Here is a 24719-nt window from a genome sequence, read left to right as displayed (position 1 = left end):
TGGGAACAGAGTGAGAATGATGCATGTCTCTTTGGAGGTTAATCGCTGCCGCTTGACCTCACTGGGTGAACCTGTATTCAAGGTTTTTCAGGAGTTAGCAGGTCGTTTTGACTCAAGCAAATGCAGTCGCCTATGGTTCTCAACTGTACTACGTGAGCTTCATATGGTGGTACTTGGAGGAAAATCTGAAATACTGTACTGTATATACCAGGGTAACAGCAAAAAGAATTATAATTCATTCAATGATAATTTAGTCACCTTATCTCTCACTCCTAATCTTAATCTGATTTCACTATACCAGTGTGTGAAGTATTATGTGAGGATGAGGAGGATGATGAGAGCGCAAATGATCTTACTGGGAATAAATCTTCCTCGTGTGAAGAGTCCGTCGCTGACGTTGCTCGGCCTATTCACACCTCTGTATTTTAACGTTGTCGATAAACGTGTTACTTTGAGAGCTCAATATTTCCTCAGGTGGTGCTTTGAGAATCACTGGCCGACAGCTAATTACTGAAGTTGTCTTACTCTTGTACCGGCGCTGTTCCCCAACTCTTTCTGTATATTGTATTTCCCACATGCCACAAATGTATGGAGTGACTGTATTCACTTTATCAATACATTTGATGGAGAATAAAGATATGAGCTCCATCACTTATTGAATTATGTAAACATAACTGTGCATCGTAACAAAGAGCGACACTTGTTTATTACAAACCGTGATGATACACTGACTTATCACATTTATTATCTTATTTTGAAACAATAAGACTTCAACACTTCAGCAATGATTGAACACAATTTAAAGCCTATTATTGGATAATATATTGAACTCTGGTCCTTAATGGGTCATATATTGTGCGAAAGATAATGTTCGGAAGCCCATTTCTGATTCTCCAATTTTTTCTGTCTTCATCCTACAAGCTGCATTATAGAATTTCTCAAATGGGCTACCTTTTGAAGCAACATAGCTCATCCTTAATCAAGTCAAGTCAAGTTATTTATATATCCCAACATCACAAACACAATTGCCTCGAAGGGCTTTACAGTCTGCACAACAAGTGACACACTCTGTGAGGACTCTGTGAGGACTTGCAAGGGTTTTTTTGTGGAATCCTCACACGAATACTATTTGACACTGATTTTAAGATGAAATGATTCATATAAGAAGTGTGAATATTGGTAACCAAAGGCTCATGTAGTGCATATGACTCACTCAGCAGTTCGGTCAATAGATTTCTGTCACATTCATTCATTTATTCATCATCTACCGCTTTATCCTCCACGTGAGGGTCGTGGGTCGCTGGAGCCGGTCCCAGCTGACACAGGGTGAAATGCGCGGTACATCCTGGACAGGTCACCAGTCCATCGCAGGGCAAACATACGGAGACGAACAACCATTCACGCTCTCACATTCACACCTACAGGGAATTTAAAGTGTTCAGTTAATCATACACGGGGAGAATATGCAAACTCTATCCCGAAAAGCCCTCGTTGAACCGGGGTGTTTTTGTTGCAAGGCAACAGCGCTAACCACTCGGAGACTCAAATTAGACAGCAGAGACGATGTGTATCAGTTTTTTAATAGCAGCCTGCTGTTATCAAGGTTAATCTCCACATGCATTAAAGTAGAGGCACAAGAGATTTATTTAGTTCATGTCTGTAGAACATTGTTAGAAGACAGAGTACCCTAAAGTGCACATGCCTTGTGAAAGTCAGCTTTCTCTAGCTCAAACCATCAGTATCTTCCACGAGCATTAACATCTCCTCCATAGCATGTATACTGTTAAATGTGATATAGTAGAGTTTCACTTATAGAACTAGTACAGACCAGGTGACCATCATCAAGAAGGGAGTTCATCTACTGTATACATCTACTGTGTATAAAACTGTTTTGACTTTTGATTGTTGTGTTTTCTTTGAAAGTGTTTTCTGCCCACCAAGACATTTAAAGATTTAATGACAGATTTTTTTTAAATTTTTGTTATTAAAAGTAAAAGTAATATTTTTATTTTTGCCATATTGTCTAACCCAAGTTCAAAGTGAAGTCCACCGAACAATGTAATCCTATGAAATTCTATTTTGTACAATATCATAATCTCTTCCCTTAGAATATCGGCACCTACATACAATCTTTGTGATCCAGTCATGGACAGATTGTGCCCAGTCCCAATCCATCCTGAATGTTCTGATCATGAAAAACACATTTAGAGATGAGTTTAAGGACGCGCGTGGTCAGTCCTCAGGACGGATTAGAGACTGCAGCTGACGTTGTCTGATTATCATAAGCAATGTCAACTATCCACAGCTGTGATATTAACATTGATCATCACATTATTTTCTTTTTTGTAATCTTACTTCTCTTTTCTGAGTCCGTCAGTCACGTACATACAGTCACGAGCAGACATGACGTCAGCATGTATCTGAGTCCAGGGCGGGGGAGGCCAAGTCTGATCATGGTCACAAGAGACGCATTCAGAACGCATTTTAATGCCCGGTGTGAACAGTCCACTTTATCCACATGCAATCAGATCGCTGATGATGGCTATCTATACAACTAGGCCGGGTTGTTTCTCGATTTGAAAATCACGTGGACGGACGTGTCTTGAAGCGCTCTGTTGCTGCAATTACATCACACACATGTGCGACTCATTGCTGAGGGCAGCTGATTGATCAGTGTGTTTGCGATTGATTTATTGCATCACAGTGCAACGTGTGGAAGTATTCTATTACACTGTTACACTCAGCACAGGCAAAAGAGCTCGGTGGCAGAGATGCCTCGCAGTCTGTAGTGCATTCATATTTAATACTGCATAGGTCTGGCTAACACATCATACCAGTCAGGCCTATTAGTAGAATGGATCTTTCCTTCTCAGAGTCTGAGACAGAGCACTGAGAGAAGCACAGGCTCTTCCCTTTGAGGGATGGAGGAGAGGAGCTCGAGTCTTACCTGAAATTGATCATTGTCATATCAAATCTTAATTTTATCCTCAGAGCAGCAGATAATTAGATCTAATTTTACCACAGCTGGCAGGAATTTATGTGCACGACAGTCATCTCGAGGCTCATTATATCGTGCCACTTCCTGAGATGACGATCTCTGACCAAGAAATTGAACCGCACCCACCCTCCTCGTTGTCAGTAGGACTTTGTTGCCAGAAATACAGACGGTTCGCTGCATTAATTGTTCATTTTGGTTGTCAATGAAACAATATTTCACGTCAGAACAAGGATTATATCAACCTCTAATCAAAGCTTTATACCTGTGTTCACCCCTCAGGCCTTTCTCATGTTGGAGGCTAGCTGTTCACTCTGAAAGTGCAGGATGAAAAAATGGCACAACTTGTACCGCCAGGTCCAGACAGCTTCCGTCCTTTTACTCGTGAGTCCCTCAATGCCATTGAGAGACGGATCGCTCAGGAGAACGCCAAGAAACCAAAAGGCGAGAAGAAAAAACGCAATGATGAGAATGTGCCCAAGGCCAGCCGTGACCTGGGAACAGGCAAATCGCTGCCTCTCCTGTACAGGGACATCCCTAAAGGCATGGTGTCGACACCGCTGGAGGACCTGGACCCCTTCTACAGTAATCAGAAAGTAGGTTGGTTTCATTTAAAGTGTAAAGACCCAATGGATGGATTTTGATTACATCCCATCATGATTAAGAGCAGTTTGATTTTTAATCGAGTAGGCATTTTGCGTGGTTTAATGCTCCTTTTGAGGATAATGAGAAGAGATACCCTGAAATGAAGACTCTCTTGTCCAGGACCGCATACAGCTGTAATGACTGCTGTGATGGCTTTGAGTCTTATGGCGTTTTTCCACTATATAGTACCGCTCGCCCCGGCTCGGCTCGACTCTACATGGTTTGAGTGGTTTTCCATCACAGCACGTCTTCATGAAACCGCTGTGACTTTGTTTTATACACGACACACACAAACTAGTGACTAGTGACTTGTAAAGCAGTTGTTTACGATGTTCGACGTGTCATTAGAATCAGTTCATTAAAAAAGATTACTTCAGTACATCCTGCATGACCGGAGCACAGACTCTGTCTGACTCACGATCGCTGACTTTCAGCAGTGCTGTCGCTAAATACACCTCTGATAAATGATGAGATTTTAGACATTTCCTTGCTAAATGTTTGGGATTAAACCAAGACAGTCTGGCTGCAGACCTGCACTGTCAGGACCCTTCGTTGCAGACCTGCACTGTGAGGTCTCCTGCACTGTCAGGCCCGGAAGTTGATTCTAAGCCTTTCAAAATAAAAGCGAGCATACCGGAAGCACATATTTTTCGTTCATGTTTATTTTTGGGTATTTATTTCATGTATACAATGTAAATATATTTATGTGTATCCATGTGTTTAATTAAAGAGATTTAAAAAACTGTATATCTTTCCAGTTCAACTGGATAAGGTGAAAAAAACGCAGGAAAATGAGATAAAAGATAAAAACCAAACCAAATATTATATGAAAAAAAAGAAAATACAAAACGTTATGACCACTTCTAGGGTTATTCTACTACTAGATGTACAGCTATTGTTATGATCCCCTTAAAACATTATTAGCCTACTCAAAACATGCATTATTTTACTCCTTGTTTACTCTTTGTAAAAAGGACAGCTGTTAGTTTAGTCTGCACTACAAATTCACCTTATGGTGTGATGACATAATGCATCCACACTCCAACCTATTACTGACTGACTTTACTTAAAAGAGTACCAGGTACTGTCGCTAATGGAAAAGCAAAATAACCGTGCCGTGCCGTGCCAAGGCGAGTCCAGTCGAGCTAGTGGAAACCTGCCATTAGATGAAAGGAAGACAAGAGCTGCATCAGGATTACAGAAACTGGGATTAGTGACTTCAGTTGAGCTACAGGACTAATCTTTTGGTTAGCAATTGTAAGAAACTACAAGATTATAATATTTAGTAGTTTAGTGATTTATAATCAGATATTGCAAGTCAGTCTAACTGAAGTATAAAGTAATTACATCTCTTTTGTCTCTCAGACTTTTATAGTATTAAACAAAGGAAAGACCATCTACCGCTTCAACGCCGCTCCTGCCTTGTACCTCCTGAGTCCTTTCAACCCTCTAAGAAAAATATCAATCAAGATTTTGGTGCACTCATATCCTTTCGTCGAGATATTGATCTGATAAGTGATAAGTGATTCATGATGTTGACATGCCGCCAAATCTCCGAATGCAAATCTTTGGTTTCTAACTCACGTCATATCTGATGACTATTTCTCAACATTGCCATGTTGTTTGAGATATGATGGACGATACAAGTGTGGTTTACTCTACAGCAAAGTAATTGACCTCCTTGACTTTAAGCTGCAAATTGTTCAACGTGGTGATCATGTGCACCATCCTTGCCAACTGTGCGTTCATGACACTGAGTAGGCAGCCTGACTGGGCAAAGAATGTGGAGTAAGTTGTCCACGTGTTGCTCATTGAACCACACACATCACTCACAGTTTGGAAGGCGTGTATATTACTTGATACATTTACATTTTTCCTACAGGTACACATTCACTGCAATCTATACCTCTGAATTCCTCATTAAAGTTTTAGCTCAAGGGTTCTGTATCGGAAAGTTCACGTTTCTGAGAGATCCCTGGAACTGGCTGGATTTCTCTGTCATTATTTTGGCGTAAGTACTTTCAGTTTCAAATTAAAGCAAAAATACATCCGTGTCTCCAAATATCAAAGGATAAAGCTGGTGTCATTCTATATTTTTCTGTCAGTCATCAAACCCCAAAATAATAATGGTACATATGCACATTTCTCAGTATTTTCCAAATGGGAATCCACAGAAGTGGCTCATGTATAATTTGAATCAGTGCCACATATTTCTATTGACACGCACTGTTAATCCAAATGTGTCATTGATGGCTAATGATAGCTTCCCTCAAAAATGTGCAGTTTTTATTGAATCTTTGTAGAAAGTGATGAAGCTTGACACTCACTTATTTGCGATTGTATGGCAGAAAGGAAGAAGCAGATGTTTAGCAACTACTTTGCCAGATTTTTATTCTTTTCATAGACTGTCACCAAAACCTATCATGTTCCAAACTTATAAAACTCACCATTCACCATCAACTCCAGGTAATGTCCAGAGATTTGGTTCCGACATTCTCCGGATTTTCTCCCACTGCGTTCAACTGAAGACTATACTGAGGAGGTGGCAGGAGAATATCTGGAGAATGTCATGAGCTCTTGTCATGTTAGTCGTTACTCTTGCTTTCATCTGATTCTGTGTGTCCTGAAATATACACTGCCTGGCCAAAAAAGGGAGCAGTTCAGGGAGCATGAGCATGGATTGGCCACCACAGAGTCCAGACCTTAAAGGAATACTTCACAGATTTGCATTTAGCCTTGTTTTACTAGAATAGGGGTAGTATTTTTGAAAAGATTGTGCTTCCCAACCCCAGTTTCCTCTGGGTGGAGAAATATCCTTCTTTTCTTTGTCACATGCTCACTAGTGACACTTGTTCCTGTTAGCGTAACTGTTAGCAAAGATGGCGGACAATGTTTACATTCTGGGAATGAGGTCCTGTCCCCCTACGAGTGGGTCTATGCAGTGTCACTGGTGGGCAGGTAACAAAAAAAGAATGAAGATATTTCTCCACTCAGGGGAAACTGAGGTTGGGAAGCACACTTTTTCAAAAATACTACTCCTATTCTAGTAATGCAAAGCTCAAAGCAAATCGGTGAAGTATTCATCATCAGTACGAGATCTTGGTGAAAAATGAATGCAACACTGGACGGAAATAAATCCTGTGACATAGCAGAAGCCTATGGAAACAATGCCATAGCGAACGAGTGCCGTAATCAAAGCTAAAGGCGGTCCAACAAAATATCAGTGTGTGTGTGACCCTCTTTATTAGGTGGCGACACTTTTTTTTCCAGCCAGGCAGTGTACATTAATGTTGCTCATTGACAGTTGCATTGTTGACATTGATGTTCCATGTGTTGTCTCAGTTGATATGTCATAGTAATTGTACGTTTCCCTGCAGGTATGTAACAGAGTTTGTAAACCTAGGCAATTTTTCAGCTATTCGCATTTTCAGAGTGCTGAGAGCTTTCAAAGCTATTTCAGTTATACCAGGTAAGCCATGGGAGCAAGTGCATGTTAGTCTCTTGCACGTTGCACCTGAACCTCCTCTCCTCCTCCTCCTCTTCCTCCAATGACCTTTCCTCTTGCAACTGTCATGTATGCAAAACGCTCCACGACCCCACCTGTCTGCCTTCTTATCACAGATATGTCACAGAGTTGTTTGAGCAATCCTACAATCATAGAGACAAAACATTGGCCTCATCTCAAGTCAGAGGCCATTAACACAGTCGTTTTGCATATATACTCAGCAGCATTATTTGCTTATCTTTTTTTTAAGAATCTGCAAATTTAGCACAGCTATGCCAGACTCTGAACTGCCATTTGCTCTCCATTGCTTGTGGATAATCACGGCATAATATCATGTATCCAGTCCCAGAGGAGTGTCTGCTTATTTGTTTCACATACACAAGTCCATGATCCTAATTTCCTGTCACTTTCCTCCATGTAATTACTACTTTGTGAGTGTCTTGATGAATAGCCTTCATTTTGTAAAAATTGAGAGCAAAATATTTACAAAAGTTGCTGGCAAATGACTATTTCCCCATGTCTTTAAAGATATATTGTAATTGTAATTTTTGTCATTGATATTTGAGGGGAAAAAAAATGAAAGAATAATAAATGACACTATATCCGGCAGGCCTGAAGACCATCGTTGGAGCGTTGTTCCAGTCAGTAAAGAAGCTTTCCAATGTGATGATCCTTACAGTCTTCTGCTTAAGCGTCTTTGCCCTTATAGGGTTGCAACTATTTATGGGCCATTTAAAGCAAAAGTGTGTAAAGATTCCAAGAAACATTTCATCATATAATGGGACAGACGCCTTCAACTTGACTGAATTCAGACTCAATAGCGGTGAGTATTTGTGTCATTTGAGTAAAGCGACAACATAGTCATGACCACGACCTTCCCCTTAAAGAGTATAACTGTGATTTTCTTTCTTTTCCCACCAGAAAATCACTATAGACTTCCAGGAAAGCGAGATCCACTGCTCTGTGGAAATGGCAGTGAAGCTGGGTATGTTTATTTCTTGACTGCTCTGCACACAGGATTGACAAAACATGCCCTCAGTGCTTCACAGACTTTGTCTTTGTTGCAGGCAGTGTCCAGAGGGTTTCGTTTGCCTTCGGGTGGGAAAGAACCCCAACTATGGCTACACAAGCTTCGACTCATTTGGTTGGGCCTTCCTTTCTTTGTTTAGACTGATGACACAGGATTACTGGGAATTCCTTTATCAACAGGTAGGCTGAAAAAAAAGGAAGAATAGAAGACGGATTCTATATTTCAATATTTCCATAATGCTTTTCAGTTTATACTTTTTATTATCAAGCTGAATTCAAGGTAAAAAAAAAAGCAAGCCCATGGTGACACAGTTGTCAAAAGACCATTAAATGTTCAGGAAAGTTCCTTCATTTTAACTCATAAAGTCCTGAATAAGTGAGACTTCCTGGTGATTTTGAGTTCCTATAACAGCATTTCCAATATGTCTGTGTACCAGGCTAACCCATTTGACTTTACTAGTTATATACAGTATACTTGTTTGACAGATTATTTAAACAAATATGTATAATACTGTTTCTTTGAAAACGTACATTTTTAAATCTGTGTGGGTGGAGCCCTTCTTCCTCATTTGGACAGTAATGCACATCCATTCAGGCTGCAGTAGAAACATTGCGGTGCAAGATGGTGGCCGCCATGAAGCAAGCCCCATGCAAAAAGTACTGTACATATAAAAGGCTAAATATAAGGCTACGAAAACCAAACAAGTTTTTTTTAAAGCGCTTACACTTACGCAAACATGTTTTATGGGTCGTGTATTCAATTTCTGCTTATAAACCTTATCCAAATGTCAAGTCGCTCCATAAAGTAGTCTTGATGGTTCTGTGTAGCTGTGTTTGGGATGAAGCTAATGATGTAAACTTGAGTGATATTATGTGTATTTTCTCCCACAGTCCAAAAAAAAAACTTTTTGCCTGTCGGTGTGAATGTGAGAGTGAGTTGTTGTTTGTCTCTAGGATAAAGCAGTAGACGAATAGTCTTTGGTTATTTTGGTTTGTAAGTGACCCTTTAAAAACATGTATTAACTCATCCATCATACAGGGTGCTGGGTCTATGAAGTCTGCTTTTCAGAATACATAATCGGGCAGTACTTGCTGTGTTAAGGAGGGGCTATGTCAAAGACAAAGCAGTCTCATATTACAATATTGTATTAATGGGAGCGTTCTGAGCGGCTTGTTCAAACAACACTGGCGATGAAATGCAGGTGCATCTTGGCCAAAATGAACAAAGATGAGGCCCATTATGACTCAGGCAAACACCGTGTGAATGCTCTCCATGAAAAGGCCAATGCTTCGCTTTTGTAACATGAAGACGTAAAGCAAACAAAGGTCCAATGAGTAAATATTTTGTGTGTGTGTGTGTGTTATTACCCTGTTTATGTGTCAGCATGGTCAGATTTTGGAACAGTGATAATTGCTATTTTAATGTTTTGTTTTGTTTTGACTTTGGTAGACAACATATTCAAACCAAGAGTCGACTGCATGTGACATAGAAACATGATATAACTGCACATATTTACCCCAACCCTTGTTATCTCACAAATTGAGTTGCATTTACTGTCAGTAACAGCCTGCAAACTTGACCATAATCTGACCTGAGGGTGACAATAGCATGGTATATGTCTGCTTAATTATGTCCTGTGTGTGTGATATACTGCACGTGTGTAGTCACTGAACACAAGCCAACAGATGGACAAACAGATAGTTTACCAAACAAATAGCTTACTAGAGCTTGCATGAGTCATTACAAATCATCTGCTCAGACCAGATTGTTTGTGTTTTTTCCAGACATTGCGAGCAGCCGGGAAGCCGTACATGTTGTTCTTTGTGCTGGTGATATTCCTTGGTTCCTTCTACCTGATCAACCTTATCTTGGCTGTAGTAGCCATGGCCTACGAGGAGCAGAGCCAAGCCACCATTAAAGAGGCTAAGGAGAAGGAGGAGGAGTATCAGGCCATGCTGGAGCAGCTGAAACAACAGCAAGAGGATAATCAGGTGCACAGAGGCTCCCTATATGTGTTATTATTTTCACATCATAGCGCTCACGGCACCTTTTACCAGCGCTGTTTATATAATTAGGATTTCATACATCATAGTATACAGTATGTTTGGCGTATGCTTTCTACATATAACACTCTTTTGTCTTCTTGTCTAGGTTTTTGTAGCGCATTGAACATTTTCTGGCTTGGTGCAACGTTTAAAGATACACGCGTACTGATAGCAAACAGATTAGAAATGTGTCAATGATCCATAATGGAATATCTAATGCAGTCAGGACATGTGTTCCGCACAGTGTCAGAAAAAAGCAAAGCAATGAGACACATTTATTCCAAATGCTCAGCTCCGCTGACCTCTCTTTCCTCTCTTTCAGGCAGCAGCAACTGTAGCTGCGACTGACACTGGGCAGGCCAGTGACAAAGCTGGCGGCACTGAGAGCTCTTCTGAAACCTCCAAGCTCAGTTCTAAAAGTGCCAAGGAGAGACGCAACAGGCGGAAAAAAAAAAAGGAGGAGGAGGGCAAAGGGGCTGATGAGAAATTCCCCAAATCGGAGTCGCAGGACAGTATAAAGAAGGCTCGCTGCCACTTCTCTGTGGACGCAAACCTGCTCAACTACAACATGAAAAGCTCCTCTGCACATCAGGTTCGTTGCCATCGCTGTGTTCACGAACCCTATTCAATACATGTAAATGCTCACCATGCTTTTTTGCTCATTTTCCTCATCCTTCATGAGTTGCTAACATGAAATTAGGCTTAATACAATATTTTGATTAACTGCTATCACCATGACAATTTATTTTCTATCATCATCATCATCATTATCATCATCGGTATCGTCCCCAGCATCATCAACATCGTCATCTTCTTCACTGTCCTCATCAGCCTCTTATATTCTTCACGGATGAACATCATCAAGATGCATTTTTCGTTTTCCGTCATACAGCGTTTGTCATCAATACGATGATGATCTTCATCAGCATCCTAATCTTAATCTTCGTCATGATCATCCACTTTATCATTGTAAGCCATGATAATTTGCCTCACCATCTATTATCATCATCATCACCATCATCATCATTTTGCTTTTGTCCTCGTGTCATCACAGAAATCACTTTTTCTTTTTCGTTTGCTCAGTCAGTCGTCGTCATCCCCGTTCATGCTTCTGTACAAACAGCATGTATCTTGTACCCACTGAAGAGTATACTTCTTTTCTAGTCCTTTCTGAGTTTTCGCGGACCGCCGTTCTCCCCGAGACGGAACAGCAGGACCAGCCTTTTCAGTTTTCGAAGCCAAACACAGGACGTGGGGTCAGAGAATGAGTTTGCCGACGATGAGAACAGTATTTTTGAGGACAACCTGAATCCGCGAGGCTCTGTTTTTCTTCCCCGAGCGTTTGATCGACGAAGCAGCAGCATGAGCCAGTGCAGCTTCTTGTCACATCTCCTTTTTCCAGCCAGCGGGATCAAGCACAGCTCAGTAGACTGTAATGGGGTAGTGTCCCTGGTGGGTGGGAATTCTCTGCCATCATCACCTGTGAGGCTCCACCTGCCTAAAGTGACAGTGGATATGGCTTCCATCACAGACAATGTAAGAAAGGGTTGTCAGGTGCAGGTGGTCCTGTTTTTATTTACATATTGTAGCCTTGGTTTCATTGTGTTTCTCTCTCTCTCTCTCTCTCTCTCTCTGTCTGTTGTTTTCTTGTCTGAGTCACACTTTTAAGAACAAGAAATCACATAGGTGATACTGTACTCGACATTAGGGCTGATCACTTTTCAAACCACAATGTTCCACGCAGCCATTCGATTCAGTTTATTTTTTATGTATTCATATTGGTTTTAATTTAGTGTTGTAGTGTTTGTGCTGATGCCATTTCATGCAGGGGCCATTGTAATTGTAATTCTTTGTAGTGGTGCGTTTAGTTCTAATGTGCATTCGGAAAAATAAAAACAGCTTTTTGCCATTGCACATTTGTTTCCCAGGCCATTGTGACTGCTGTGGCTTCTGACCATGAGACCAGGGTGACATTATCGTGCCAAGTTGTCACAGAGACATTCACAGTATAAAAAAAATATATATCCTTATGTAATCTAGTAGTACAGCGGTGTGCACCCATTGTAATGTGTTTTGTTATTTTCTTTCACAAAGTTGGGTCTGTAACTATCATCTCTACCCTTCAGGCTGATACCCCTGAGGCAGAGTACAGACAGGCCAGTGGAGGAGCAAACCAGGAGTATATGGACTTCCTCGATGGCCCAGAGGCCAGACAGAGAGCTCTTAGCACAGCTAGTGTCATTACCAGCACAATGGAGGGTGGGTATTCTGCACCGACCGTGGCATACATACTGTATTTGGATCATGGATATTTAATAGTTAATAGTTAGTTGTAAAATATAAAATGTGTCGTTGTTTTTTTTTGTCCATTTGTGCATCAGAGCTTGAAGAGTCGAGGCAGAAGTGTCCTGCTTGCTGGAACAAGTTTGCCCAAACTTTCCTCATCTGGGAATGCTGTCCAGCATGGCTGAAGATCAAGAAGCTGGTTAAACTTATTGTGATGGACCCGTTTGCAGACCTAACCATCACCATATGCATCGTACTTAACACGTTGTTTATGGCAATGGAGCATTATCCAATGACTGGGCGTTTCTCCTCTATGCTCAAAGTGGGAAATCAGGTCAGTGGACTGTAGTGTGTATGTAAATGTCAATGTTATTTAGCAAAATAGGTATTGTGTTTATTAATGGCCAATTCCTGTTTTTAATGAAGGTTTTCACTGGTATATTCACTGCGGAAATGGTCCTCAAGATCATTGCACTGGATCCATACTATTACTTCCAGGAGAGGTGGAATATTTTTGATGGAATCATTGTCTGTTTAAGCATGATGGAGCTTTGTTTGGAAAAAGTGGGTGGCATGTCTGTTCTGAGATCGTTCCGACTGGTGAGTGTAGATGTCTCATTTCCAATATTCGTGATGGCGTATTAAGTGCGGAAACATGATATAATTTGTTTTCTCTTTTCAGCTGAGAGTATTCAAGTTGGCTAAATCATGGCCCACTCTAAACACACTAATCAAAATAATTGGCAATTCAGTGGGGGCTTTGGGCAACCTGACCCTGGTGCTGGCTATCATCGTCTTTATCTTTGCCGTGGTGGGCATGCAGCTGTTTGGAAAAAAATACAATGACTGTGTGTGTAAAATCTCACCCAGCTGCACTCTGCCCCGATGGCACATGAGTGACTTCTTCCATTCATTCCTCATTGTGTTCCGAGTGCTTTGTGGAGAGTGGATAGAGACCATGTGGGACTGTATGGAGGTGGCTGGGACGCCCATGTGCATCATTGTCTACATGATGGTCATGGTTATTGGAAACCTTGTGGTACATCACTATCTCTTTTTGTCATTTCATGAGTCCATTAACACACTCTTAGAAAATGATAATGAGGGATGTAAGAAAAGCCCCTCGACACAGATTTATGGCTGCATGTGTTGTTATCATCAGTCTTGTGCTAAGCATTGTTATTATCTACCAGGTGCTGAACCTGTTCCTGGCCTTGCTGCTGAGTTCCTTTAGTGCTGACAACCTGGCAGCGACAGAGGATGACAGGGATACGAACAATCTGAAGATTGCCATTGCCCGGATTCACAGAGGAATCGCTTTTGCCAAGTCCATACTCCGCAGCAGCTGCAACAGTGTCTGTCTCCGGAACAAGAAGAAAAGGAAGGCTGATGACAAATCGCTTGATGAGCTTCAGAAACCTTTTGGACCAAATGGTGTCCCCGACCACACCATCAAAGACTTTCCAAAGAATGGCAATGGGGATGTGACTGGAGTGGACAAGAACGGAGACAAGTATATAGTCAGCAGCAAGAGTGATGATTCTATAATGTCTTTCATCAACAATCCGAGTCTGACTATCACGGTTCCTATCGCTGTGGGGGAGTCTGACTTTGAAAACCTCAACACGGAGGACTTCAGCAGTGCCTCCTCTGAACCAGCAGGATTCCATATGGTGAGGATGCTCTTGTGGACTGGTGTGATCGATCTTTTTTCCTTTACTGTAAGTTACATTACATGTCATTTAGCAGACGCTTTTATCCAAAGCGACTTACAATGGAATCAAGTACAATTAGCCAGGGGTGGAATCGAACTTGCGACCATGATGTCTTTGGTACACAAGGTAGGGTCTTAACCACTGAGCCACTCCAGTGGCCCTTGAAATAACCCTTGAAACCAAGTCTGGCACAGGCAGACTAATGTCCATAATGTGCGACGCATGACAAAGGATTTGAGTGTTTCAGTAGTGGCTTTGAAACGTGACAAAAAGGTATAAGCGTGCAACGTGATGTTTCCCTTAAAGACCCCATTTACCATGACACTTTAGTGAGGAGAGGCCTTATGTAAGGAAATACTAGCATGCAGATTACATTACAGTATGTGCCATTTAAGTCTGAGTGCTGGTGAGCTAAAACCCTCCTCTTACCCTGAAAAGTGAGGAAAAGTGCCCACATAAATTGTTGCAGTGTTATATTTTTCTGAATTGACTTAATTTAAAACACTTGCCAAATATTTCACGGCTCATTTACATTGTGTTTCAATACTGAATCAGTGAAAGTACGTTCTTCACTTCTTTTTTTTTATTTTAAAACAATTTATTTTTCAATCTTTATGGCATTGTTATACCAAATATATTTACGATGCATCCTCCAACAAGGATACCTATAATTCACAAATGATCTTCACGGTGAATCACCGTGAATTTGTGATGTTCATATTTCATAATTCACAAATAGTTATAATAATAATAATAATAATATTCGGTTTCATAATGCAAATTTAGCATGAGGCCCTCCTGACAGAGACTGTACAGAGTGGTAACACAAACACATTGACTTCAGTGCTCACAGTAACATGCTTACATCATTCTCTGCACTGCATTAGCCGGTCCCAGGACAGATCAGTGCTTCTGCATTCTCCAGTAAGGCATTCGAGCTGTTCTCATCAACAGCTATTAGCAGACACACCCTTTAGAAAGCCATACAACAAATGTTTGGAGGAGAGAACATGTGGCCTTTTATGTTTCATACAGAAAGAAGACGAGTATATGTAGTTGTGTTGATATGTAATAGATTTGTAAAATGTTGTTATAGCTATTATTCAATTATATATATACACTGTATATATATATATATACATATATGTATATATATCTATATATATATAGATATATATATATATGTATTGATTCAAACTTGAACTATTTGTATGTCAATAATAATAAGTGTTGTCCCAAGTAACATAAATAATCGCGAGATGGAGTGCATTAAATGTGTCTTCTCTTTGTTTTTGTTTACATTTGCAATGTTGTACCTCTCTTCTAAGACTAGCTTTATGTACATTTCTTCCACAGACTGCAGATGACGACGGGCAGCTCAGCTCCTCAGAGGGCAGCACAGTGGATGGTTTGCCACCCGGGGAAGGCAGAGAGTCCATTGACTTTGAACTTGAAGAATCTATGGATCCTGATGGCTGCTTTCCTGAAGGTGACCACTGCCACAACTGCTGCCACTACTGAGCCTGCCATAACCTTTCAGTGCAAACAAAGCCAATCAGTTCCACGCGACTCACGAAAGAAGCACCCAGAAAGTGAATTCTGCTGCTCAAAAAAGTGTTGTTCAGCAGTTTGACAGGATTCACAGAACCTGTTTTCAGATTCAAAAACATCATTTCTGTTCATGAAGACCAAACAGGGCCACAGTAATAACATCAACAACAACAAAAGTCCCCCAAAGTTACACACTGCAGCAATAACCATGTTTCATGACTAAATCACCATCTCTCTCTTGTCTTGATGCAGACTGCGTGCAGAAGTTCCAGTGCTGTCAGGTGAATGTGGAGGTGGGATGGTGGAAGGTGTGGTGGACACTAAGAAAGACCTGTTTCCGGATAGTGGAGCACAACTGGTTTGAGAGCTTCATCATCTTCATGATCCTGCTCAGCAGTGGAGCACTGGTCAGTCTCTGTGGGGATAATTCAGTTACACAACATTGTACATTTACCTCAATAAATGGGAAACAACAGTTCCCATCACTGAACTGCACCAACATAAGCTGTTTTCATTCATGCACTAAACCCCTGAGATTCTGCAAAAGGGGCTGTATGTGTGAACGAAATGTCTGCAGAGGTCGCTCCGGATATCCTCCAAAAAATTCTCTTGCAGGCTGCCATGTGTAATCTCCACTTAATGACCAAGTCAGCTCATGTGAGAACGCAGTGGACACCTGGAGTATATGTCTGAAAATGACTACAGACACATACCAAAGTAGAAATTGCTACAGGAGTGCATACCTCAAGACATCGCAACACTAAAATCCAGCTATTTTTCTGGATTCATACCAACTTTCACCTGTTTTATTCATATTGTGAAAATCCCACACTGTTGAGAAAAGGGAAATTTATCAACCTCCCTAAATTGGATCTCTTCATAAAAAGGCATGGGTTCTTCCTTTGCCTCTTCTACAAACTTAAGAAGAAAGAATGTAACCTCTTCGGCAGATGAAGTATGTCTCACAAACACTGACAAATAGAAAAATGGACTTTATGACACCAGCTAAGTTTGTTAGCATTGTACCTCGAACCAAACATTAGCACTAAATGACATTTGCATCCTTTTTTTTTTTTGAACTTTCAGGCATTTGAAGATGTCTACATTGAGAAGAGGAAGACCATAAAAACTGTGTTGGAGTTTGCAGACAAAATCTTCACCTACATCTTCATTCTTGAGATGTTATTGAAGTGGGTGGCGTATGGATTTGCCAAGTACTTCACAAATGCCTGGTGCTGGTTGGACTTCCTCATTGTGGATGTAGGTTTGCTCACAGGTTTTTTGTCTCATCCAAAAACAACATTGCAGTGACATGATCCGTCTGTTCTGCTTTTTGTCATCTGTGCATTCATTCCAGGTGTCATTGGTCAGCCTGGTGGCCAATACTATGGGATATTCTGAACTCGGTCCCATCAAGTCTTTGAGAACCCTGCGAGCTTTGAGGCCTCTGAGAGCGTTGTCGCGGTTTGAGGGCATGAGGGTGAGTAAAGATTGGTTTCCTCGATCTATTCTAGGTCATGGTGCACTGCCTTCTGTTGGCTCACTGCACTGACACAGATTAATCCAGAAGAGCAGCCGCAGCAGATGCCCCCCAAAATGTGCTGCATCTGCATTAAGCATTCCTCTTCTTTCATGTTCCTGCAGCTGTTAAAGGTGTAATATGTAAAATATATACTACAGCAAACAGAAGTCATTTAGCTGAAGTTCCCCGTTTCGCTTCTCTGTGCAGAGAAAAGTATCCACGGTATCCGGCCCCTTGTTTTTCTTCTCCTCTGATCAAGACACTTTTGAGAGGGGCAGTGACGCTTTTTAGGTTCAGTATTCAGCATTTACACACCAAAACATAAACGTAGTTTGTTATGAGTGAAGGCAGTATTTCAATTTAATGCGTTCAATCTCAGATGATATATCATTGTCATGTCATATCTTAACATAATACATTTCATAAATATAGCACCTTTAAATAACTAATAACCCCCTGCTACCAGTGGTGCAGGATCCTAATTAAAGGAATTCCTGTCAATGAGTTTATTCTCATTCTGATGAGAAGATTAAACCGATAGATCTGCATATGTGTCAAATACAATATGCATTACATATAGGGAAGCCAGTACATTAAATATTATCAAATAGATTGTTAGACCAATAAGCTAAAACAGCTAGTTTGATCTTTTACATCAGTTAAACAAATCCACCTCCATTACAGTACATGCTGTATTTACCACACATATATTCTTTACAGATATGACACACACATTTCAAATATAGTGCACTATATATACTATGTACTACCTGCAGGGTAGAAGTTGTGCATTATTAAGCATTAGTGTTAGTCTAAATCACCCCAAACTATCTTTCTCTTTCAGTTATGAGAGTGGTATCACTGTAACCCTTCTAATAATCAGAAAGAGAGTTCTAACTTCCATCACAGTAGTTCAGTCCATCAGGGGTTGATACGTTATGTAGCATCCAGGGCAGAGTTGTCAGCTGCTGAGATCAATGTAACTTATTGATGAGTTGCTGTCATATTGTGATGGTCCACATTTACAGCACTACAGCTGCTGCTGCTGCTGCTGCTGCTGAGGATGATGATAGTCTTTCCTCACACAGTAGCATGTCTCCCCCTTATTTGCATGAATAGTTTCTAATGTGTAACTTACCCTTCCATTCCCCACACTATTTTATTTTATTGCACACATCCTGCAGGTTTATTTATGTTAAAAGTGTGTGTCTGTTGTAAATTTTGTATTTTCTTTTCATATTTTACCTTTTTACTTTCATAGTTAATGTCACATGCCTTGTGTCCCACGGTGCAGGATTTTTGTTGTGTTTTAACGAACAATGACAATCCAAGTGTATTCTATTCTATTGTTGTTTTACTGATTTAAACCACACAAAATAAGAATAAATTAAAAAGTTTAAATGCAAACATAAACAGCACTTGTAGGTTGTTGTTCCTATTCTCACAGTGCATATAGATAAAAACCAAGGCCTTGTTTTCTTTTCAGGTGATAAATAGCTTAATAAATAAATTAAAAAAATTATTTTAATTGGGTAATACTGACTTCTAATTATCCAGTAGAGTGTCTGATTGGGATGCACAAATATAATTACATTAACCTCACGTGATCTCTGGCGCCCTCCTAAGGGGGGCTTGGACCCCAGGTTGGGAACCATGGCTTTAAAACATGTAGACATATACTGGAGCATACTTCACTATGCCTTATTTTAATTATTGCCCCGGCTTTACCACGCAGTCATCATTTTTATCAGAGCTCTCTGATGAGCTGATGGTGCTTTTCCTTCTCTTTCCATTACATACTGTGTTGTGTATCACTTGCAGGCTACATTCTGAGGGCTCTGTCCACATTATCTTTCTTTGTGTGTGTGTGTGTGTGGACGTGCAGGTGGTTGTTAACGCCCTGCTCGGCGCCATTCCTTCCATCTTCAACGTGCTGCTGGTATGTCTCATATTCTGGCTCATCTTCAGCATCATGGGCGTCAACTTATTTGCGGGGAAGTACTACTACTGTACCAACAAAATCTCAGATGAGCCTCTCCCGACGTCACTGGTCAAAAACAGGACGGATTGCGAAGCACTGCCGGGGACTCGCTGGAAACTTCACAAAATCAACTTTGACAATGTTGGAGCCGGTTATCTGGCACTGCTGCAAGTGGTAAGCCATTGAATCGTTTCGTTTGCAAACGTGCATTGCGCTGAATTTGTGAAAGGTTGGAAATGATTCTCATGATTAAAGGGATAGAATAATATATCTGTTGTTTATTTCTGTAAAGGCTACATTCAAGGGCTGGATGGAAATCATGTATGCCGCCGTGGACTCGCAAGCAAATGTAATTTCACATTTTCATTTATTGTTCTTTCTGTTAAATGAAACGTCGTATTGTGACATTGACATGACACATTGCATCACTAGTGTACAGGGCTTTGCTTTTTGTGAAGTAATGAAATGCTTGAATAATGAAACACGTAGCTGTTTGATGAGTTATCGGTGTGATTATTTGTTTTAGTTTAGCTCCACCAGAGCTATTTTCAGGAACTGTTTGCTTCCTCCAGAATTTAGGGAACTATATTTTATATATATTTATTTATTTAACCAGGAAAATCCCCTTGTTTTCCAAGGAAGTCCTGGCCAAGATAGACAGCAGCACACACTCAACACAGTTACACAGTTAAAACACAAGCGGAAGACAAAAAAACTGATTTAAATTTACAAGCAGATTATGAGAAACAATTGCATGTAGTGGAGTACCAACTACCAACTGAATGATATTAATTTGTCCACTTTCTGTCACCGTTATAGCAAGAAGAGCAACCTGAGTATGAGATCAACCTGATTATGTACCTGTATTTTGTTGTGTTCATCATATTTGGGGCCTTCTTCACACTGAATCTCTTTATTGGTGTCATCATAGACAATTTCAATCAGCAGAAGAAAAAGATGAGTATCAAATTGGCTGTCAAACATAATATGTATATATATATATAAACTTTTCCTGTGATTTAACATTCCTCTCGTGCCCTCTTTACTTTGGAGGTCAGGACATCTTCATGACTGAGGAGCAGAAGAAATACTACAATGCCATGAAAAAGCTGGGCTCAAAGAAACCACAAAAACCTATTCCGAGACCATCAGTATGTCATTGTATTCATGACTTCAAGTTTGCATCACCGCTCTACAGTAATGTCGCGGCATCTGAAATTCATTGTCTGTTCCTCTGCCACACTGATCCCTGTTTCAGAACAAGATTCAAGCGTACATCTTTGACTTCACAACAAAGCAGGCGTTTGATATTATAATAATGGTTCTGATATGGCTCAACATGGTCGCAATGATGGTGGAAACCGACGAACAGTCGCTCGAAATGGAAAACATTCTCTACTACATAAACATCTTATTCATTTCCATCTTCACGGGAGAGTGTTTGTTGAAGATGATCTCTCTTCGCCATTACTTTTTCATCAATGGTTGGAATATCTTCGATTTCATCGTCGTCATTCTCTCCATCATTGGTATGTCTCAGTATCAGTATACATGTTGTGTATGTCGTTTTTGTTTTGTTTTGTTTTGTTTAATATACCCTGCTTTCTTTCCTTAGGTATGTTTCTTGCTGACATGATAGAAAAGTATTTTGTTTCGCCAACACTGTTCCGAGTCATCCGACTGGCTCGGATCGGCCGAGTCCTCCGCCTGATTAAAAGCGCCAAAGGAATTCGCACCCTTTTGTTTGCTTTGATGATGTCACTTCCTGCCCTGTTTAACATTGGTCTCCTGCTCTTCTTGGTGATGTTTATCTACGCTATCTTTGGCATGTCAAACTTCGCTTATGTCAAGAGGGAGGCGGGCATTGATGACCTCTTCAATTTTGAGACGTTTGGCAACAGCATGATCTGCTTGTTCCAGATCACCACCTCGGCAGGGTGGGACGGCCTCCTTGCTCCCCTTCTCAACAAAAACAAAGATGATTGTGACCCTACTAAGGAGCATCCTGGCAGTTTAATTGTAGGAGACTGTGGAAACCCTCCTGTGGCGATTGCTTTCTTTGTTAGCTACATCATCATCTGTTTCCTGATTGTGGTGAATATGTACATTGCAGTCATCCTGGAAAACTTCAGCGTGGCCACCGAGGAGAGCGCGGACCCACTAAGCGAGGATGATTTCGAAATGTTTTACGAGGTATGGGAAAGGTTTGATCCTCATGCGACACAGTTCATGGAGTACAACAAGCTGGCAGAATTTGCAGATACTTTGGAGCCGCCGTTACGCATAGCCATGCCTAACCGGCTTGAACTGATCTCCATGGATCTACCCATGGTGAGCGGCGAACGCATTCACTGCTTGGATATCCTGTTCGCATTCACTAAGCGTGTTTTAGGGGAGGGTGGCGAGATGGATGTCCTCAGGGGGCAGATGGAGGAGCGCTTCATGGCCTCCAACCCTTCCAAGGTGTCCTACGAGCCCATCACTACCACCTTACGTCGCAAACAGGAGGACATGTCAGCCGTCGTCATCCAGCGAGCTTTCAGGCACTATGTTAAGGCAATTGTGGCCGGCAAGCAATCAAACACATCCTATGATGTCGTCCAAAAGGAGAAAGCACTCACTGACAACGAGATTGTCGTCAAGGACGATCTAAAAAAAAATCAAGACACTCATCAGAGTGAACTAGCACCTCCAACTGCCTCTCAGTCGTCATGTAACAGTGTGACAACAAATGGAAAAAACAAATATGAAAAGGACAAAAGTGAAAAGGAGGTTGTGGGCAAAGATGTCCAAGAACAACATGAATAAAGAAATCTTGGCGATGCAACAAAGACTTTTTAATGAATGACAAAAAAAATGTTTACAACATTTAAAAAGTGACTAAGTCGTCTTCTGGACTCTCTTCCGTCCTCAGTGTGGCTATCTATGCCAAAGTGACCATGCCTAAATGCCTAAATGTAAAAGTTGCTCATTCAGGCTGTAATGGGACAACGTTGGCTGCGTTCAAGAGCCAGGCGAACTGTTTGTAATGACTCTCAGAACTTTTCTCAAAGTGTTCTGAGAGACACGTTAGTTAACGCTTTGACTTCTACTGCAGCTAGTTCTGCTTTCATGTGTCTCGGATGACTGTTATATCACTCACTGTTTTATTACTTTAAGAATTCCTAGCTTATTTAATTGACTTTTTATACACTTTTTTTACTCTTCAAAAGGGTCGTTCTGTCAGGGGGTGATCTTTAGCGTGAGAAGGACTGCTTTAAGGCTCGCAATCTTAGAGACACCGTCGCAATTGTCACAGACCTGCATGGACGGTTTCTTCGTGATTGTGCATGTCCATGTTCTGTTTTCCCATCTGGCTCGCTCCATGTCCATCAAGCCTCACGCGCCGACCTGCAGGACATTTTTACACAAAATGGCCGATAGCCTTCGTCTATGGTCCCCATGAATCCAGTCATACTCACGGACGGTATATTTGAGTATCGGTGTCAGAGCAGCAGAAATACTTTGCACATTCACTTTTGTTAAGTCTCAAAAATCATTCATGTAAATACGTGCTATTTTTCTTATGATTTTGGTTATTATGCACATACTTCTTTGTTGTTATCATTAAAGTGCTGAAAGTTGAATCTTTAAGAAAAAAGCCTTTGCTGTTGACAAACTTTCAGTGAACCTGTTAGAAGTTTGCTCGCTTAACCGCAAACCAGGAGGAAATCATTGGTAAAATTGTCTATTTCTCCTCCAGGTCTCTACTTTTCCCATCTTTTTTTTTTTTTTATGATGTATTTTGCAAGGATTGTGAAATGATGGAATTTGTAGAACATTATTGCAGTTGTATTACATGTGATATAAAAGCAGATGTATTCCGTGTTCTGCTCTATTCAGACAGGAGTAAATATTCAACCGGAGCCGCGTGGTGAAGAATGTAAACTGCCATATGGACCATTAAGGACAATTAAGACTAGGTCACCTGAATATTGTTATTTGGAAATAGAAAGTTAATGTTTTATGTTTTAGTGGGCTTTGTAAAAATATTTTTACACAGCTTACCTCTCAATCCTTATCACTATTAATATCTAAATTGGATGAAAGACGGCATGAAATATTCTGAATGATTCTCTTAAGGACATGGCGTCACACATCTCATATGCCCTTGGCTGTTTTCTACTTCTGTTTACATTTTTCAAGGGCATTTAGGTGTGTTACTTTTGCTATTTCTTCCCATGAACTCCAACCGAAAGCTCCATCTGTTGTTCCATGTTATAAAGGTATAGCTCCATTAATATGAGTATATTTTGCATGTCATTACAACTTCCAATACTTACGCTGTACGTTGTGCATTATGAAAGAATGTTTTGATTAAACAGACTTTGAACATCGCCCATCAATCAAATACAGAATGCTTGTAGTGTATAAGTAAACTGCATGCAAGACTGCTATAACCCATTTTATTGGAAAGCCATAAGAATAAAGATAACATGTACATCAAGTATGCCTAGAATGTTTTTATTTATGTGATGAGGTCCGAGTGAAATAGGGTTAATTGTGGATTATAAGAAAGATATTAATGGAACTAATTGCCCATGTGTTGTCTCCTATGTTTTGGTTTACTTACTTTGACCCATGAGCTTCATTCATCATTAATAACATTGTCAATGGTTTGAGCCTGTCACCAGTTCTGTCCTTCATTTGTCTTGGCGTGAAATAACATTTTCCTTCTTCTGTCCCTTCCATGGACAGAAAGAGCACCAGAGACATAGAGGCTTTATATTTTATAATTGACAACATAATATATTTGCTTTGTTTCCCTTGTGCTTCTTATTGTATCCGTGAAAAGAGTCATTTTTAATAAGTCTACCTGTCTGGCTTTATAGCCTAGTCTAAAATGTTCACTTTTTTTTTGTTGTTCTATATTTGATGTAGTGATGCCAAATGGCATTTTAGAAGTTTGAAATGTATTACAAATTCATAGCAAATATTATTTTTCAAATATGCGTTCTATTTTTTTACTGGAAAATTGACACATGCTTATTTCCTTGTGTTGTCAGTGGTTACAATTCCTATGAAATAATTATTAATTTATCAAATACTAAAGCACTTAGCCGTTGTCTTACTGTACGGTCTCTGGCCTCATTGCGAGCGACAGGCAATAATTGTATCGTTATAGTTGAATTATGTTGATGAGCAGTGTTCATAATGTTACGATACCAGGCTTTCAGATGTTATCTGAAAAGATCTTAAGAACTAACCACACACGTACTGTAGATCGGGCATTAACTATCATCCTTGATCGTGATGAACTCCATGACTGCTACAGTGCTGATATCTACCAAACCACAATCAGCATTAGTGTCATTTCAGAACCTGTAAAATGTTGAAGCTGTCAGTGTCCACTTCTTGTACAAAATGTAATGAGCACTCAAACTGTTAATGGTCTTATATTGATT

General features: G+C 40.5%; 1 protein-coding gene across 1 annotated transcript in view; it reads left to right on the top strand.

Moving 5' to 3' along the window:
- Positions 1 to 23761, top strand: part of scn1laa (sodium channel, voltage-gated, type I-like, alpha) — a 177542-nt gene extending 153781 nt beyond the window's left edge. Inside the window, exons 6-31 of the mRNA XM_044052537.1 lie at positions 3278 to 3591; positions 5006 to 5124; positions 5339 to 5428; positions 5523 to 5651; positions 7018 to 7109; positions 7756 to 7968; positions 8067 to 8130; positions 8213 to 8354; positions 9960 to 10166; positions 10543 to 10812; positions 11385 to 11756; positions 12347 to 12479; positions 12602 to 12840; positions 12933 to 13106; positions 13189 to 13545; positions 13700 to 14179; positions 15578 to 15710; positions 16025 to 16179; positions 16859 to 17032; positions 17130 to 17252; positions 19180 to 19449; positions 19568 to 19624; positions 20095 to 20232; positions 20322 to 20426; positions 20534 to 20804; positions 20891 to 23761. Of these exons, the coding sequence (XP_043908472.1) occupies positions 3331 to 3591; positions 5006 to 5124; positions 5339 to 5428; positions 5523 to 5651; positions 7018 to 7109; positions 7756 to 7968; positions 8067 to 8130; positions 8213 to 8354; positions 9960 to 10166; positions 10543 to 10812; positions 11385 to 11756; positions 12347 to 12479; positions 12602 to 12840; positions 12933 to 13106; positions 13189 to 13545; positions 13700 to 14179; positions 15578 to 15710; positions 16025 to 16179; positions 16859 to 17032; positions 17130 to 17252; positions 19180 to 19449; positions 19568 to 19624; positions 20095 to 20232; positions 20322 to 20426; positions 20534 to 20804; positions 20891 to 22083 (5961 nt within the window). The 5' untranslated portion in view covers positions 3278 to 3330 and the 3' untranslated portion in view covers positions 22084 to 23761. The remainder of the gene's footprint in view (positions 1 to 3277; positions 3592 to 5005; positions 5125 to 5338; positions 5429 to 5522; positions 5652 to 7017; positions 7110 to 7755; positions 7969 to 8066; positions 8131 to 8212; positions 8355 to 9959; positions 10167 to 10542; positions 10813 to 11384; positions 11757 to 12346; positions 12480 to 12601; positions 12841 to 12932; positions 13107 to 13188; positions 13546 to 13699; positions 14180 to 15577; positions 15711 to 16024; positions 16180 to 16858; positions 17033 to 17129; positions 17253 to 19179; positions 19450 to 19567; positions 19625 to 20094; positions 20233 to 20321; positions 20427 to 20533; positions 20805 to 20890) is intronic.
- Positions 23762 to 24719: the final 958 nt, after the last annotated feature.

This window comes from Solea senegalensis, linkage group LG2, assembly GCF_019176455.1.
Source record: "Solea senegalensis isolate Sse05_10M linkage group LG2, IFAPA_SoseM_1, whole genome shotgun sequence".
Taxonomy (NCBI): Eukaryota; Metazoa; Chordata; class Actinopteri; order Pleuronectiformes; family Soleidae; genus Solea; species Solea senegalensis.
Note: the sequence above shows the minus strand (reverse complement) of the source record. Positions and strands in the feature narration are given on the sequence as shown.